General features: G+C 52.3%; 2 protein-coding genes across 2 annotated transcripts; one reads left to right on the forward strand and one right to left on the reverse strand.

Annotated features, from left to right (window-relative positions):
- Positions 1 to 9,285: 9,285 nt before the first annotated feature.
- On the forward strand, positions 9,286 to 12,007 carry PG998_014207 (uncharacterized protein; the record flags this gene model as incomplete). The annotated part of the gene is made up of 5 exons (XM_066881023.1): positions 9,286 to 9,391; positions 9,899 to 10,183; positions 10,243 to 11,015; positions 11,077 to 11,913; positions 11,978 to 12,007. The coding sequence occupies 5 exons, from the start codon at positions 9,286 to 9,288 to the stop codon at positions 12,005 to 12,007; spliced, it is 2,031 nt and encodes a 676-aa protein (XP_066723875.1).
- A 1,363-nt stretch (positions 12,008 to 13,370) lies between these two features.
- PG998_014208 (uncharacterized protein) lies at positions 13,371 to 14,342 on the reverse strand (the record flags this gene model as incomplete). Its single annotated transcript, XM_066881024.1, has 2 exons — positions 13,371 to 13,412; positions 13,467 to 14,342. 2 exons carry the CDS (start codon positions 14,340 to 14,342, stop codon positions 13,371 to 13,373), a joined length of 918 nt encoding a protein of 305 aa, XP_066723876.1.
- Between the last annotated feature and the right edge of the window lie 1,637 nt (positions 14,343 to 15,979).

Genomic DNA, 15,979 nt, shown 5'->3' on the forward strand with positions numbered 1-15,979 from the left:
AGGAGGCTTGTGCCTTCTTGCACCGGAATAGGTGTTCCGGATCTTTACGTCTGCCGCAGCTGCAATCGAGCTTGGCATCGTCATGCTCTCTCGCTCTATGGTACCAGGCAAAGTCGCCGTGCCCGGTTCGCACTGCCAAATACCTGTGTAGCAGTCGCCTGCTTAGTATGCCCAGCTCCGGCGGGCATTTCCGGTACTGGTAGCTGAGCGAGTATTCCTTGTAGCGTTTCGAGAGGCTCGGGAGGGCGGTGTCTTTCCACCACCTGGCGGTCGCGTTTCGCTGTCGTAGGCGCATGTTCGACTTTGCGCCGTATATCGTCGGGCCGCAGTCTGGATCGACGTCGTCCAGCTTCGCGCCCTTCTTCGCTAGGGTGTCGGCCCTTTCGTTGCCTTCAATTTTGCAGTGGCCTGGGCACCATTTCAGGTTGATGTCCCACTGGCGTGCTTTTTCGTGCAGGCGGTTGTACGCCCACTGAGATGATGGGGCGGCGTTACCGCGCATGCCCCCTGTGTTGTCTACGCACAGCCAGATCTTTGGTCTTTTGGTCAGGAACTCCCGCCTCAGGTTCTCGTCCCCTGTCAGCAGCCAGTTCAGTCCTTTCCATACGCCTACTGCCTCGGCGTCGAAGTTGATCGACGTAGGGTCCAGGCGTCCGCACCCTTCTCCTAGGTGCTTCCCACCCCTGTAAGCAGCAAATCCGTATCCAATCTTCGTTCGGCCTGTCTGGGACCCGTCCGAGTATATGAGGATGTCGTCCTTTGGGAGATGACTGGCCCAACAGAGGAATTCTTTCGCAGCTTCCTCCTTCGTCAGTCCTCTCGTGGGGTCTGTCTTGCATCCTGCAGTATATCTTGGCCTAATCATTAGTGGCCTTGGCAGTTTCTCCACCAGTGTAGCCGTCGTTTGGAGTCTCGTGTACAGCGGCATCTCTTTCCCCTTGTGGGCTCCGTGCCCGCCAAGCGTAGGCTTTGTCCGCCACGCTATGGGGTTGTCCTTGTCGATTGTTTGCAGCCTGAAGGCAAAGCGATATAGTGCGTCTTGCAGAGCCTGCTCTGCAGTCGGTAGACCTGCATCCCTGTGGAGAGAGGCTATCGGTGACGTCTTCCAGGCAGGCAGGACGGCCCTCAACGCCACGCGAAAAGCCCTGTCTATCTGTTTGACGTGCCAGCCTCGTCCAGAGCTGACATCGCCATGTCCTTTGCGCTTGCGAGTGGGGGGTTGACACGGCCTCCGTACCATGCTTCTGTTCCGTACAGCGCCATTGGCATAATGCAGGCTGTATATGCCAGCCTGAGCATCGATGCTGGGGGACCATTTACCGTGTTGGCAAGCCCTCGGATATGATGCGCAACTTTCATTGCTTTCGTGCAGCGCTCGCTCACGTGCCTTTTGAAGACGAGTCTTCAATCAAACCATACCCCCAGCCACCGCAGAGCGGGGGTTTCCGAGGGGTCGGTGGTTATGTCGGCGGCGGAGCGGGTGTCTAGCGGTATAGGGTCGATGGTGAACCGACCTGGTAGCACCACTGGTGGGTTGCTTTTTGTCGATCCTCTTGCCATGTGGAGTAGTTCCATCTTCTCTCTGCCGAAGGCGACCTTGTTTTCGTCGCCCAGTCTAGGATGGAGGTGATGTCTTCAGCCAGCGTCTCTGCATTCTTTTCAAGGGATCTTGATATCCTATACAGCATGATATCATCGGCATACCCGAACCGGAGAACCGTGTCCTGGTTCAGCAGTTCTTCCAGGTACAATATGTACAGAATCGGCGAGATGGGGGAGCCCTGGGGCGTGCCGCACTCTTGTTCGCTGTAGCCTGTCCGCTGGCCTTCGAACCGGACACGGATATACCGAAGCGAGAGAAAGCTAAAGATGAGGAGCAGTAAGGTCAGGGGTCATCCCTGTTTCCTCATTCTCTTTAGGAGGCGTTTCTTCAGTAAGGCGTCGAAGGCCCCCTTGGCGTCTAGCGTTGCTGCGGAGACGAGCAAGCGTCGTTCCAGCGCGTTCTCGAAGTCGTGTGCGGCTGCGGCTTAGAGCTGAAAACATGCTTCCACATAAGCATAGACAGAATTGCCTTGTGGTATTTGACGTATTAGCATGTGCCACGTCTTCACCCAAACGGCATACCGCCAAGACTTGTTCGAAGGTCCTCCAGCATTCCCGCCATTTTCTTTGCCAGAGTACTCCGCTGCAACTTGCGCTGGTAGCCTTTGTGGTAGTCTGGCGCGTGTCTCGTCGTATTTTGCATAGATTCCCCTTGACGGCCCGGGGACGACTTTGCAGCATTCCCTACCATTCTGGGAGGGCACTGCCGTGGTTGAGTCGACATGATCGGCGCCAAGGGTCTTCTGGCCGCCACCCGGCTGTCCCAACGCACAGCTCTCTGCAGCGACGCATCCATCGCGCCGTGGTCGGGGTATCTTGTGGGTGCTGGCTGGGCGCCTGCATTCGTCGCCGCGGTTGGTGCAGTGTTTGTCGTGGAGCTGGGCTCGGTACGGGCGGGCTGCCGCTCCACTGTCGGTTGGGAACCTGGAGTGCGTGCTGTATGATGAGCGTCAATCGTCAGTCGACTATGTAGTCAATAGACGAGAATCATGCTTACCTTGCGGTCTTCGCGGCGAAGGCAGCTGCCTCGGACCCTTCCGTCTCATGGGACTGTTGGGAATGACAGTCCCGCCATCCTCGTCGGGGATGACGTCGTAGACAGACAGAGGCTCGGCCGTGGCAGCGGGAACTGCTGCAACATACTCGGGGTCGGTTTCGTCCTCGGCATCCGCGTCGCTGTCTATGCCAGCAACGGCATTCGCGTCGTCGCTGGCGTCCGCCTGGGCCTCGAGATGGATGGCTTCGACTTGGCCGCTCGATCGTGTCGCTCGGCCGTGGCTCGGCCTCGCGTGGGACGCGGCTGATTGTCGAAACTGCGGCTGTCAGCAACAGAGCTGGATACACTCGACGGAACGGTAACCGGGACATGGGGACGGACAATCCTGTTGAGGTCCGGCACGCGCTGCCCGCGTGGGGCGTGCATCGCCGTCTCCATCCGCTCGTGTGTCGGGTTCCAGTACGCAAGCGCGCTGAAGACGTCGCAGTACCGCCCGAGGTCTTGTGTCTTGTTCTGCAGCGACAAGCCGCTCTTGCGAACCTTGTCTTTCTGCGCCTTGGTATGGACCATGACGGAGGCCTAGCTACTAATACGGTTCGGGTAACTTGCTGGACTCTCTTGGAGCATATTCCGGGTGTCCATGGAGCTTCAATAGCGTCCCGCGTAACGGTAGATATAGCAAGTGCTGGTTTGCGGGTACGAAACATTGATGACATGTTGAGCTCGAGTTGGGCGAGCGTCGCCAGGACAGCTGCTGATCTGGTTCCGAACCCATGTTGGTGAGAGGAATCTCGGGCCAGCTTCTCTTCGTCATGTCTCTAGGAGAAGAAATTCTTGCGCAGTTCAGGAGGATTGGGCAGTTGGTTCTAAATTGACGCGGGCGCGCGAACCGGTTCTACGCTAATGGTGTTCAAGGGACCTGACCCGCTAGTCGCACTAGTGCGCCATTGCTACTTCCGACTCTGCACTCCAATAGTACGCCAACAGGTGCGGGCAACGATGGAAGCCAGGACCGGAAACAGCCCAGGACAGTATTCGAATCTCGACGGAATGCAGCAGAAAGAAAGCAGCCGCTGGATGACTGGCTCCAAGGTAACTTGCCATCCTGCGCCGGAACAGTACAAGCGGAGCGGGGGAACATCAGGCTATGGTTCCATTTGAAATCGGCGCACTTCATAAGAGACTACGGTCGAGCGAGCCAGAATGGTAGTTTGGCCTCCCAGTATCCTTTCTGCAATTACTCGGTGGGAATTGGAGAGGCCTGAAAGTGCCTCGTGTGAGCCAGCAAGTGCGCCACGACCAACAACGGGACGCGGCAGTATCCAGCCCGGTTCCGTCCCCATTCGCTCTACATCTGCTGCAGCGTTGGCTTTGCTCCTTTGGACCGGCGGCGCCATCAGCAGCTCTGCATCCTGAGGTCTACATCTGCCCTACCGCAGCTTACCCAGTCTAGGCTGTACATTTGAAATGCCTAGAACCGTCTACGAAGAAGCACTTCCTGCTCACGCAATAGGCTGCCTCGTAAGTTGAGCTGCGTCTAAGTCACGTCCGTACTAGTCCAGCCATTGGGTCAGAACTCGTGCCAGCCGCGCTAGCATAACCTACCCCAGTCCTCCAACTCTGCAGACCGTCGGAATTCTTGCTCAGCAAGGATCACCAGTCGTATGGGCCGTATGAGCAGTATGGCGGTTGCTATGCGTGGCAAGCGGGCACCAATGACATCTCACATGTTGATTAAGTATCTAATCTGGAGTAGGCCGTAGCAAAGGACTTCACAAGCGTAGATGACCAGCACGACCGCGAAAGCGCATTTCTACCGCCAACCGCACTGGAAACATTCGGCCACCCCTACAGCCCAGGTCCGTTTTCAGCCGCCCGCTAGCAAACCACATGCCGAAAGGCGGCCAGTAAACGATGCAAACGTTGCGAGAGCCGTTTCTTCAGTACATACGGTAATACTGCAGGTTGGATGGTGCGTATGTACGGGACCATGAGCAGTATGGCAGTAGCTATGGCGTCGCAAGCGGGCAGCGAGAACGTCTCACACGTCCACAATGTACATAACGTACTCTCAAGGAAGCCGTGACTCGGTCTACTATAGTCGGAGACCTAGTTCGAGGAAGGATACAACGTTTCGCCGATCAGATGGTTCCTAGTACAGCTCGATACCCCAAGACGCCTTACAAAACAAAGACCGCGATCTCCGATCAGATCCTTCCATGCCTCCCGTCAAAGTAGTCGCGAAACACCGACCTACATGCCGCCTGAATACTGGACCACGGGTGTCTGTTGATGCAGTTCATAATTCTTTGATTAAAGAAATGGCCTTTGGTACTTCGAGTGACACACGCTCAATCACGCCGGGTCAGATACAATGTTACGAGTGGTATGAGCCAACTGTGGACTCTAGCCGCCAGCAGCATGCTGCTAGTGATGTAGCGACTCGGCGAGATGACAGACCTCAAGTCATCGCCGTTGGCGGTGCTACAAGCTGCTACACCTGGCATTTTGTCGGACAAAGTGGAGTAAGCCATGCGCAAGTAAGAGTCCGCCCTCTGAGTAGCTTTTACCACGAGGTTAGCAGCGCCGAGCCGGCTCAGTACAAAAGCGAGCTTGATGGTATTGACGACTTGATCGATATTTTGGGCCGGGATTTCGAAATCGAGGAAAGCGGGTGCGGGCTTCAACAAAATAGGAGACACCGGCGGTCTGCGCGAATCGCGGCTAGGGGCTACTGAAGCTAATGCGAATTGACGGAATGGTATCCATTCAGCCAACCGGAGGCCTTCAGGGAATTGGTAAAATGGACAACCTACGGGCTTTCAGATATCAAGAGACCACACCACAGTACTGGTCACCAGAGTATAGTGGCGTGCTTGTAGAAGGAGAGCTGGATTGCATACATAGTAAGAGAGGGAAGTGGATTCACTAGCAAGGCAGTGACTGATCATGTTGGACACTGTCACACATCGATGGAGAAGAGCGCAAAGAGCACAATGAATTAGGAAACTGAACTGAATTATGTAGCAACTGCTAAAAACGCGTCTCGTCAACGCTGGCCTGAGTGCTGCCCACAATCTCCCGGCTGGCTCTGGCTGTTTCGTCGAAAAGGAAATACCTCCTATGGTGTCCATATCTCACTCTTCGTACCAATGAACCCCCTTTTACTTGATCTCTATGGTGCCTAGTTGGCTTTGGAAGCATCACTTTCATCCCAATATTCCACATGCGGCAAATGCGACGAGGGTGTCGAAGGGGCAGATCACGCCACTCAGTCCGGCATGTTGGACATGCAGCCGAGTACATACGGTTCAGTGCCACGCATCGACAGCAAAATGTGTGTCCTTTCCCATGTTAGCTACGTTCGACATGGGGCAAGACAGCGTACCACACGGCAGCCGGTCCGGAGCCTTCACCCACTGCCAGCATATCTCACACGTCCCGAGCCGGAATGTCTTCAAAGGTCTTTGAGACCCACAAAGTCCTAGATGGGAGATCTGTGGACACCGATATACTTGACAGCTTGCGCAAAGGACCTATCGCTGATCAGCGTGGTTTAACGTGGGGATCCTTAAGACGTACACAACGGCAATGCTCCAGAACATAGCAGACCTCGGCAGTTTGCTCATGGCTTGAAATAACGGCGCGGCAACGACGACAATTGAGTACGTTGACTGTGAGGTCGATTAAAGCCGCCGCCCCGTTGATCATCGGGATCTAGCTCTAAGCCTCTCCGTATGTCGGTAACGATCACAAACGTAAAACGAGCGTCGGTGGAAGCCGTCTGCTGAGTTTCGGGCCTCTCGTTACTGAGACCGTGGTCGTTCCCTGTAATTAAGAGAGGAGGAGGATAAGGCGGCGCCTACGGTACCACCAAAGAGAAAGAGTGAGGGGCTACGAAAGAAGATAAAGGAACGGAAGTAAAGTATTTAAGGTATGGGGAGAGGCTACAGAGCGCTTATAATTTCTATGATACAGTACGTACGACCGTGTGCATTGTACAATATATGTTGTAAGCACAGTGAAGCAGCATCAAGAGAGCAAGTGACATGTCATGTGAGTGTGCTGGTGCCTGTATGATCTCAACCCTCCACGGGTCTGCTGCTGTTCGCCAATATAGAGTGGCGGCGTCATCAACACCTCTACCCATTCTGGGGTCTATATCTAGCCTATTATAATATATGGATCTTGTCGTCCTGTACGCCATTAACGCGCGTTCATACAGCCCGGTGTCCATAATCCGAATGCAGTTGGGAATAAGATGCATGTGAGTCGGCTACAAAAAGCGCTTCCTCCTCGAGGAATCGCTAGCTTCGCAACATGGCCTACTAGCAGCTGATACCTCTGAAGAACCGGCGCCTGTGTAGTGTTATCGTCCGTCGCGGTTCTGCTGCTATGAATGACGGATCAGCAACTCTCCCCATCCTGAGGTCTATATCTACCCTACTGTAGTTTATGCATCTTATAATCCTGTATCTATGCAAAGGGCACCCGGTGCAAATGTAGGATCCGTCTCTTCTGAAACAGGGTTAAGTCCCGAGTGAATCGTCGCTTCATGTTCTTGATGCCTACAGTATCAATCTTTCTACAATGTAAGCGGCTAAAAAGCGAGAAGAGCAAGAAGCTGAACGATTGATGACACTGCGCTTTCATTTTGGCCGTACATACAGTTCGGCTTCAGTGTATATGTCTAGTAAAATAATGATTGTAGTATAGTAAAACTTCAAGGCTTCCATCACTCCACCTTTCCTTCCTACCTGAGCTTTTTTTACTCATCCAAAACAACTTTGCAAACGAAATTGGTATATATAGACAGCATATCGAGAAGGACAGCCACGGCAATGTCAGCTCACTGCGACACATTCCTTGATTCGGAAGCGGAAGACGACGACATAGGTAAGTCGATGGCTAAGCAAAAGATGGCTTTTCATTAGCTAATTGATTTAGGGACCAACAGTCATTGCTCTAGTGATGTGCTAGACAGCCCAGGTAGCCTCAAGGATTTTATCGATGACTCAGCCTCAAACGAGAGCAGCTTCGCTATATCAGAGCAGCACAGCCCCTCGACCGGTGACGAGGGTGAGTCCAGCACGTCGAGATCCCCCCAGAGGAGCGATCGTCCTCCGATGTTGGACATCTCTACAGGCTATTTTCAAACCTACATAAAGCACTTGTCCTGCTTCAGGAGTCGATGGGGGTCGTGGAAAAGCTAGTACTACAGCAGACAGCGTCGCCGATTTTGGCGGAGGATAAGAGCAGGTAAAGCATACGCAATGCATAGAGGGCGATGCAGATCTGGATATTCCCTTCACCAGACACATCCTGCGTTTCCGTTACTTCTAGGAGAGCGAGATACCGTTAATTTATCAATGGAACCGCTTAGAAAATTCATCGTAGAAGAGCTGTGCTTTGCTGCTTGTCTCCAGCAGTCCATGTGATCCTAAGACCTCGACAGTCTAGTATGAATAACGAATAAATCAGATCGGTCGAGCAGGACGCCCTTCCTTCCCGCCTCTGCTGCTGATTCGATGAAGCCGAGTACATGGTTAACTACGGTGCAGTTGCTGTTGGCTTTTGGTGTACCATCTTCAGCATCGCGCCCTGAAGCGTTCCCACAGTGAGAGGTGCGGGATAGAACTTAGGTAAGTACCCCACCGCACAGACCAACTTAAGAACTTATTAAACAGCCTCGTCCGGTTGTCTGCTCGACGTACATAACACAACATACAACAGAACACCGTCGCCGACTCCTTCAAACACCTCCCCGCCACCGCCACCGACGATACTCATCTCTACCGAACCCGACTCTTCGTATCAGCATTAGAAGTCTCTTTCGTCTGAGTGTTCTCGGGAATCCGGTCTCCGCCAGCACGACGAGGCTCAGTCTTGTCAGGTCATATCTCGGCATGCGCGCGGAGGCCCCTACATAATGACCACCACTCCTACACTAGTTCAAGGGACATTCACGTCAGCCCAGCTGCTCCTTGTTGCCGCGCCCCTGGCTACACTCGTTTCGAGCTCCTCAAGCCGACCGATACTCAAGCTTCGTTTTGGCAATCACTCATACGTACTAGGCGGATCTAGCTGTTCTGCCCTCGAGCCGTGAGAAATCCGCCTCATTCCAAATACTTCATACTTCCATCAGCGACGTATCGACCCATAGAGAGCTGGCTGGCTTCCGACGCGCAGCCCACCCAACTATGCCGGTCACCGGCTGAGCGATCTGCGACCCAAGCGGGCCACCCTCAAGAATACTAGTCAGAAGTCATACACCAATAGCCGTGATAATCGCTTGGCGCAACACCTGGTAGAGAGCAAAGAGGGACGAATGCGAAAGTACGACCCTACGGTATCCACATAAATGACGGGCGCGAACGGCAAGACGAATCCATACGGCGACATTGTTCGATCTCACCAGTGTTGCATTCACTGGACATAATATAAGATCCGGCTTGGTATTCTGAATTTGCCTGCACATGCCCGCCGCGGGTGACGCCGGCCAGCAAATGGCTGGCTTGCAGGACACAGGCGGAACGGTACTGTGCTGTGTTAGACATTGGCGCAATGGGCACACATACTCGGCAATACCGGACCAGCGTTGCGGCGGGAGCGTCAGGGCATTGCCTAGCTAGTAGGCTATCGATATGCTCCATTGTGACGGCGATGTATTCAAGGGCGATGACATCATGCTCTTTTCGCCTGGCGACCTCTTCCTCCAGGATAGAGACGCGTCGTATTGCAGACACGGTAACCACATTCTTCGCCTTGAATCCATTTTCGAAGCGGAGTGCGGTAACTGTAGTAGCAGTCTAGCTGCTTATCAGCTTTGCTTCGATATTTTAGATCGGAGTCATTTACGGTGCGATGGCAGCGCCAAGAGGGGCCGGCGACTCGCAAACCAAGTAATACAGGCCAGCTGCGCAGGTTTTCGAATTGACCGATGGGTTCGTGTTCACAAAGCAGATCCGTTCATTGATTAAAGTATACTTTAGAACAAGAGCAGTACTATGTTCGGATGGCTTCTAGTTAGAGCTGGTACGGGAAGTAAATTCCACGTCAAACGGAACCTGACCGCTAGATGCGAGTGAAAAAGTTCAGGGACTAAGGTTATCTATTTGTTTTCTTTGTCGGCTCGTACACTTTGCTGTACCCGGGTACCTGGACTTCTGCAAACGCGCGTGAGATCTTGAGCTTAGTACTTTGCCATTTTCTTCTGCCCTTGGGAGCTTGATTTAGTGGCCTGGGAGCGTATGTTATAATTTGTTGTACTCCTTCCAAGCTGCTAACTCTTGATTCTAGTCTTACCATTGACGCGCTACAACTTCACTCTACGACTGAATCTCAACTTCTCTTCATCGGTAGAGAGCAGGATGCCTCAAGAGCGTTCAAAGTTCTACCCGCTCCTGTCGCTTGTCGGTGGTGTCGACACGGAGGAAGAGCGGGAAAATCTTCCTGAAGCGCGAATTCAGTTCTATAGACGCCAGGCTGAAGCGTTCATCAACACTCCTCTCTTCACCTCGGGCGTCGATGAGTTTATTCAATCTGAGATGGAGGGTGGCACTTCTCAATTCACCCCGCAGTACGGTTTGGTCGGCATTCAACAAGACATTCCAGATATCGCAGCCGAGGCAGACTTGTTTTAGCAAACATGAATATTCCTTGGTCGACATTCATTTGTGGATCACAGGGCGCAGGCAAAAGCCATACGGTGAGCTGCCTTCTGGAAAGCTACATCGACAAGAACAGCGGCACCGGCAAGCTTCCAAACCCCTTATCTGGAATGGTGATGCACTATGACAATTTTACCAACGACATCACGACGCAGTTGTGCGAGTCCGCGTACCTATGCTCCTCCGGTGTTCCGGTCAATGTTCTTGTTTGTCCTTCAAGCATCTGGGCTATGAAGCGCCTCTATTCGAACCTCCCGGGCCTCGAACCTGGATCTCCGCGCCCGAAAATCCTGCCATTATACCTGACGGAGAACCAGCTGAACATCTCACGGATCATGAAGCTCATGGCAGTCGACCCCACGTCCGGCGATCCACCCTTATACATGGAGGTGGTGATGAATATCATTCGTCAGATGGCCATGGAGGGTCCCAAGTTCTCATATACCGAGTTTCGTCGGCGTCTGGCAGAGGTTGGATGGATCAAGGGCCAGAATGTGGCACTCAACATGCGCTTGCAGCTGTTGGATACATTCCTTGCCCCCTCCCCATTCACGCAGTCTACCCGGCCGGCACAGGCGGAGGAAGATATCTGGACTTTCGCGCCTGGCTCCCTTACTATCGTCGACCTGAGTGATCCATTCGTCAGCTCCGATGATGCCTGTGCTCTATTCTCCATCTGCTTGTCCATCTTTCTAGAGGATCGGGGCACATGTGGTCGTGTAGTAGCCATGGATGAAGCTCACAAGGTGAATTCGATATCAGCACTGTGAGGATCCTAGCGAGGGTAACTAACTACTTGATATACAGTTCCTTGTGCAGTCCGGTTCGGCGCGTATCCTAACGGGTGATTTGACCTCGATCATACGCCAGCAGCGCCATACGGGCACGCGCGTCATCATTGCTACCCAGGAACCCACTCTCGCCCCGGAGCTGATCGACCTTGCGAATGCAACATTTGTCCACCGCTTCCTATCTCCAGCCTGGTACGAAATACTAAAGAAGCACCTAGCCGGCGCTGATAAAAAAGACCTCGACTATACAAACCTGCTTTTTGAGACTATCGTTACCCTCGAGACTGGCCAAGCGTTGTTATTCTGCCCAACTGCTCAGCTGGGCTTGGCAATGTCTGACGTGGGACTCGTAGGACCGAAGGCGCTCGGCAACCGCTATGCTAAGCTGAAGATTCGCAAGCGCACTGCTGCGGACGGTGGGAGAAGCATCATGGCAACGGATGCATCTGCCCACGTCGCGAACCGCGCAGTTAATGACGTTCCGATGTTCGTAGTCGTTCGGAAGCCGCAGGATTGCGATAAGGCTGCCGGTGGTAAGGAGGACGCGAGGAAGAACGGGGATAGGAACGCCATCAACAACCCCAAAGAGTCTAGCTCGAACGCTTCTCACACATTTGATGTTGGCAAGAACCTATCAAACACTAAGCCGAGCAAAAGCCAGGTGAAGAAAGCTGCTTACGCTCAGTTCAAAGACAAAGACAAGGAAGGCTGGGGTGCTTTGGAAGAGCTGGTGAAATCTCAGAAGAGCCTGCTGTATTCGGATGCTGAATCGCACCTCAACGTTGTTCCGGGTACACTTGCAAAGAATACAGATTTCAGAACAGCGTTTAACAAGGTGTATTCGATGCTTATAGTAAGCGCCTACCCTAGCGAAATCTCATGCCTCGGCAGATCGTATACTAACCCACGCTCGCCAGGCCCAATCCCGTACTCAGAAGAACACCTGAAGAATTGAGCAATGACCTTCTGGTCGAGCTCAGGTCGACTGAGATTCTAATAGAGAGGAATCTGCAGAGGATTTGACAGTAGGATTGGTGTATAACCCTACGTGGAGTCGAGAGGTTAGGTCGTCCTGGCCCAAGATTGCACACAATGGTTCTGGGCTTTAATCTGAATTTCTACGGCCTAGGCTCTGGGTCAATCAACGTTATGAACAGTCTATCCCAGAACAGCGTGTATCCCAGCGCTAACAGCTGATAATGTTAGGAGATATCTCTCCGCACTTCTCTTCAAGTTTACCAAAATCCAGATGTATCTAGATTCTTTTATAGCTATGCTTTCCACTCCTAGCGTGGTCTATAAAGACCTTACCTGTTGCCAGGCTTCAGGAGTGGAAAACCAAGGCACTTGACAATACACTCCTTCACCCCACCAACACGGAGTCGCTGGACGAGATGCTCGTCGCGCGATGGACAACCAACGTGAACTTGCCGCCACCTGAAGTATCCTTACGTTAGTTCCTACCAATAACACGTCACGTCCGAAGACCCAACCCCGAGCAGCATCAGGACGACCGATCTAGCAAAGATGAGAATAGCTGCCGGGCTGCTAAAAGCGTAGGCTCGGTGCTAACCAACACTGCAGCCGGTGCAATAAACTAAGTCACGATGTTCTTTAATGCGCAGGCCTGCCAATAACGAACGTGTTTATTTATGCGTGCCCTCTTCACAACACCTTTACACACACCTTACGGGAGTGCCACAAAGCTGTAAGCCGGAACCTCGAACAGAAGTGGCGCCACCTCGTGTACGAGAGATGCAATCTCCAATCTCCCTCCGCTACTTCCCAACGGCTCCTGGGAGGAGGTGGCTCGGAAGTTCTGCAATGCGGCGCCGAGGGAGCTTGCTCAAGTCGCTTCTGGGCCACCTCCCTACCTCCCTACCTCCCTTACCAATCCTGCCACTTACTATGGCACAAGGTACGGCTCTCCGCTTCCATGTGGACGAGTTCGGGCGCGACGCATAGGGACATCCAGACTAGACGGTTTCTGCTACTTTGCCATCTCGAATGAGGGGGCCCCGGGAAGCTCAGCGGCGTGGGAATGAGAGAAACTTCCAAAATAAGGGATTATACTAGTTATATCAAGAAATGATTTCCCCTAATGACACCTCCAGTTCACGGCAATTATTATATCCTAACTATCAGAAGACCCGGAGTCGGATTCGTTGATTCGGGCTTGAGCTCGTTTCTGGAGAGCCCCGGCGACAGCGTGAGCAAGGTATCGGCTATGGCAGTTCCGCAATTTACCATTTTTCTGGGGCATGGTTTATCCTTCATGAACACCAGAGGTCTGTCCTATGACTTCACTGATTAGTGTCTGTAAGACTCTATAAGCCTGTCGACCTCAGAAAGCTGGCAAGCCGGTTAGCTACATAGGTTTCTGAAGATCCGAGGGCTTGTGCTTACCTCATCTTCAGCCGTCAACAAACCCATTTTCCTGAATTGTTCTATCAATTCAGGAGTGGCAAAGTCGTCAGGGCTAGGAGTATAATATACTCCATGTTTAGCACCCGTTCGAAGGCTATCCATGCCCAACCCGGATACTCGACGGCCCACTAACGCATTCGCGGCGATAACGAATGTAGCGTCGAATAGGCGCTCCCTTAATAATCTTTTTTTAGGTAGACCTTGTTCAGTTCGCGCGAAGTACATTGGGTGGACACTGGGAATCCTAACGACCTTGTGACCGTCGTTGAGCATTTGCAAGGAAACTATCCCAGCTTTTGCCGGAGAAGAACCCAAGTATTTCATATTCTCTGTGAGGCCATCCTTGTCGCAATGGCATATCACCATAACCTTTGGGTGTAGCAGGCAAAGCACCTTTTGCACGGTTTGGTAAGCCGCTTGGTCGTTTATTCCGCGGGTCTCCTCTCCTTCGCTTTGTCGTATCTTGTTGCTCCGAAACGGTCGGACATCTATGACAATAGTATTATCGATATGTCTCTGGCCTTGAAATGTAAATCGTAATGTCTGGTCCAGCAGTTCCAAAGCCACAGGATAGGAGTCCCCCCTACTGGCGATGATATCTTCATAGAACATCTCGTCTTCCTTGTCGCTCGGTTCTAAAAGAATGACGACGAGGTCCTCGAAGCCCGTGGCTAGGCGTTCCGCGTTTTGCAGGGCTGTACTCGTCGCAGAAAGTTGCTCTGCAAGTGTCCGGAGCGGGGCTAGGTGTGAATCGATTATCGATAACCCCTGACTCCCGACAGCGCATCGAGACAAGGCCGTGTCAATGTCTTCGAGTTCGGTGAAGTCGAAAGAGACTACTGTAAGGGACGCCATACTGGCATAAATGGTCGAGCCGACCGCTGTTCGGTTTAGTTTAGCCTGCTAATGATGTTGTAAACCAGAAAATGCCGACGGTCAGCCTGTGCAGTTACGAATGAGGGGTAGTTAATTTGAATCTCCAAGATTAACGTGCCCCCCGGATGGAGAGTTCGTTTTACTGCGGCATGTATGCGGGAGCTGCATTAATGCAACGGGTAAGGCTTATTACATAATCATAGTGCATCCTTCAGACAACTAATCTCTTTATATGGGACTTCCTGCAGTCCAAGACGTAGTTAGCAACCTTGGGAGATATCATACAGTTGCGCCAAGATAGCTGCAATAAGAAACTTAGTCATGTTCAGCAACGTCGGCGGTGAGCTTACCATCGATCATCCAGGACTCTCGATCTCGGCGAAAGTTAACAGACTCCAACACTTCAGCGCAGTATAACTATCGCAAGGTGTCCACTGGAAATAGCGGTTAGGCACCTGGTAGGTCCCATTGTGGTCTTATTCGTCATATGCTCTCTCCAGCAACCCAAACATATTTGTGATAACTAAACTCACAGATGCTTGAAAGAGTGGTCCCGCGCAATTGATAGCTTGGATGCGCCAGCGGTGTGAGAGGAGCTCTATTGCCGGTAGTGTGGGGTGGTTACGTTATAGGCGGTCCGCGCGTTAGGATGTTCAATGTGGAAGATTGATTAGTGTGGGAGCTGCTACAAGGTTGCAATGAGGGCTTGTCGCTGCAGGGATGGACGGATTGTTCATACAGTAATAATGGAGGACGTCTTCGAGGAGCATGTGCTCTGGTCGGGCGCAACGTGGACTGAACTGGATGGCCGAAAGTGGCCTACAGGCTGGAGATACATCTAGGATAGTCTGAGTTGGAGCTACAGAACTCCAGGTCCCGCATTTTCGAATGGTAGTGTGATCGTTCTAGAACTCTTCCTGTCCAGCCAATCCACGACCATGTGAGAAATCTGTGCCCGACTGCTTGCTTTAACCCTTGGTTTGTATGGAAGGATAATCTAGTCATGAAGCATTAGTTAAGCGTCCCAGAGATACTTTCCGTCCAGTTCAAGAGTGGGACACCCCAAAGATGTCGAATCTTATAGGTAACGAAAATTCCGCGGAAGATGTTGAGATAGTCCGAGTCGAAGGACATCTGATGCAAAGAATATTGGCCAATACAATTTAGAAGAGAGCTTTAGACATTTAGATTATCGTCGTAGAAATGACTAGGGGATCTCTCTATATAGAACGGCTCTTGTATTATTCGGTGCTCGCATACAGTAACTATAGCGGTATGTACATGTAAGGCCGGCGCTAGGTGGGAAACAAATACATTTAATTAGTGGGTGAAATGATGCGCCAAGCGAATCTTGCAAAGGGTGGGGCGTGGTACAGCGCTCTGGCCCATTCACTCATTATCTGTCAGCTACTTACATGTCTCGTTTCCTCCCTTACTTCTCTTCTTTCGCATCCGCTACGGAGTACATCACCATGTTACGCCCACCTTTACACGCGATCCCATTCCCCCCAGCCACACATTGCAGTCATTGCATTGGCCTTCGGCTCCAGTCGCCTGATCTTCTGTTGCCTGGTGCCTGATTCCGCATACGGCGTCCATCTATTCAATTCAACCCA

Source organism: Apiospora kogelbergensis (genome assembly GCF_038363985.1).
Source record: "Apiospora kogelbergensis strain CBS 113332 chromosome Unknown utg000010l_segment0_segment0, whole genome shotgun sequence".
NCBI lineage: Eukaryota > Fungi > Ascomycota > Sordariomycetes > Amphisphaeriales > Apiosporaceae > Apiospora > Apiospora kogelbergensis.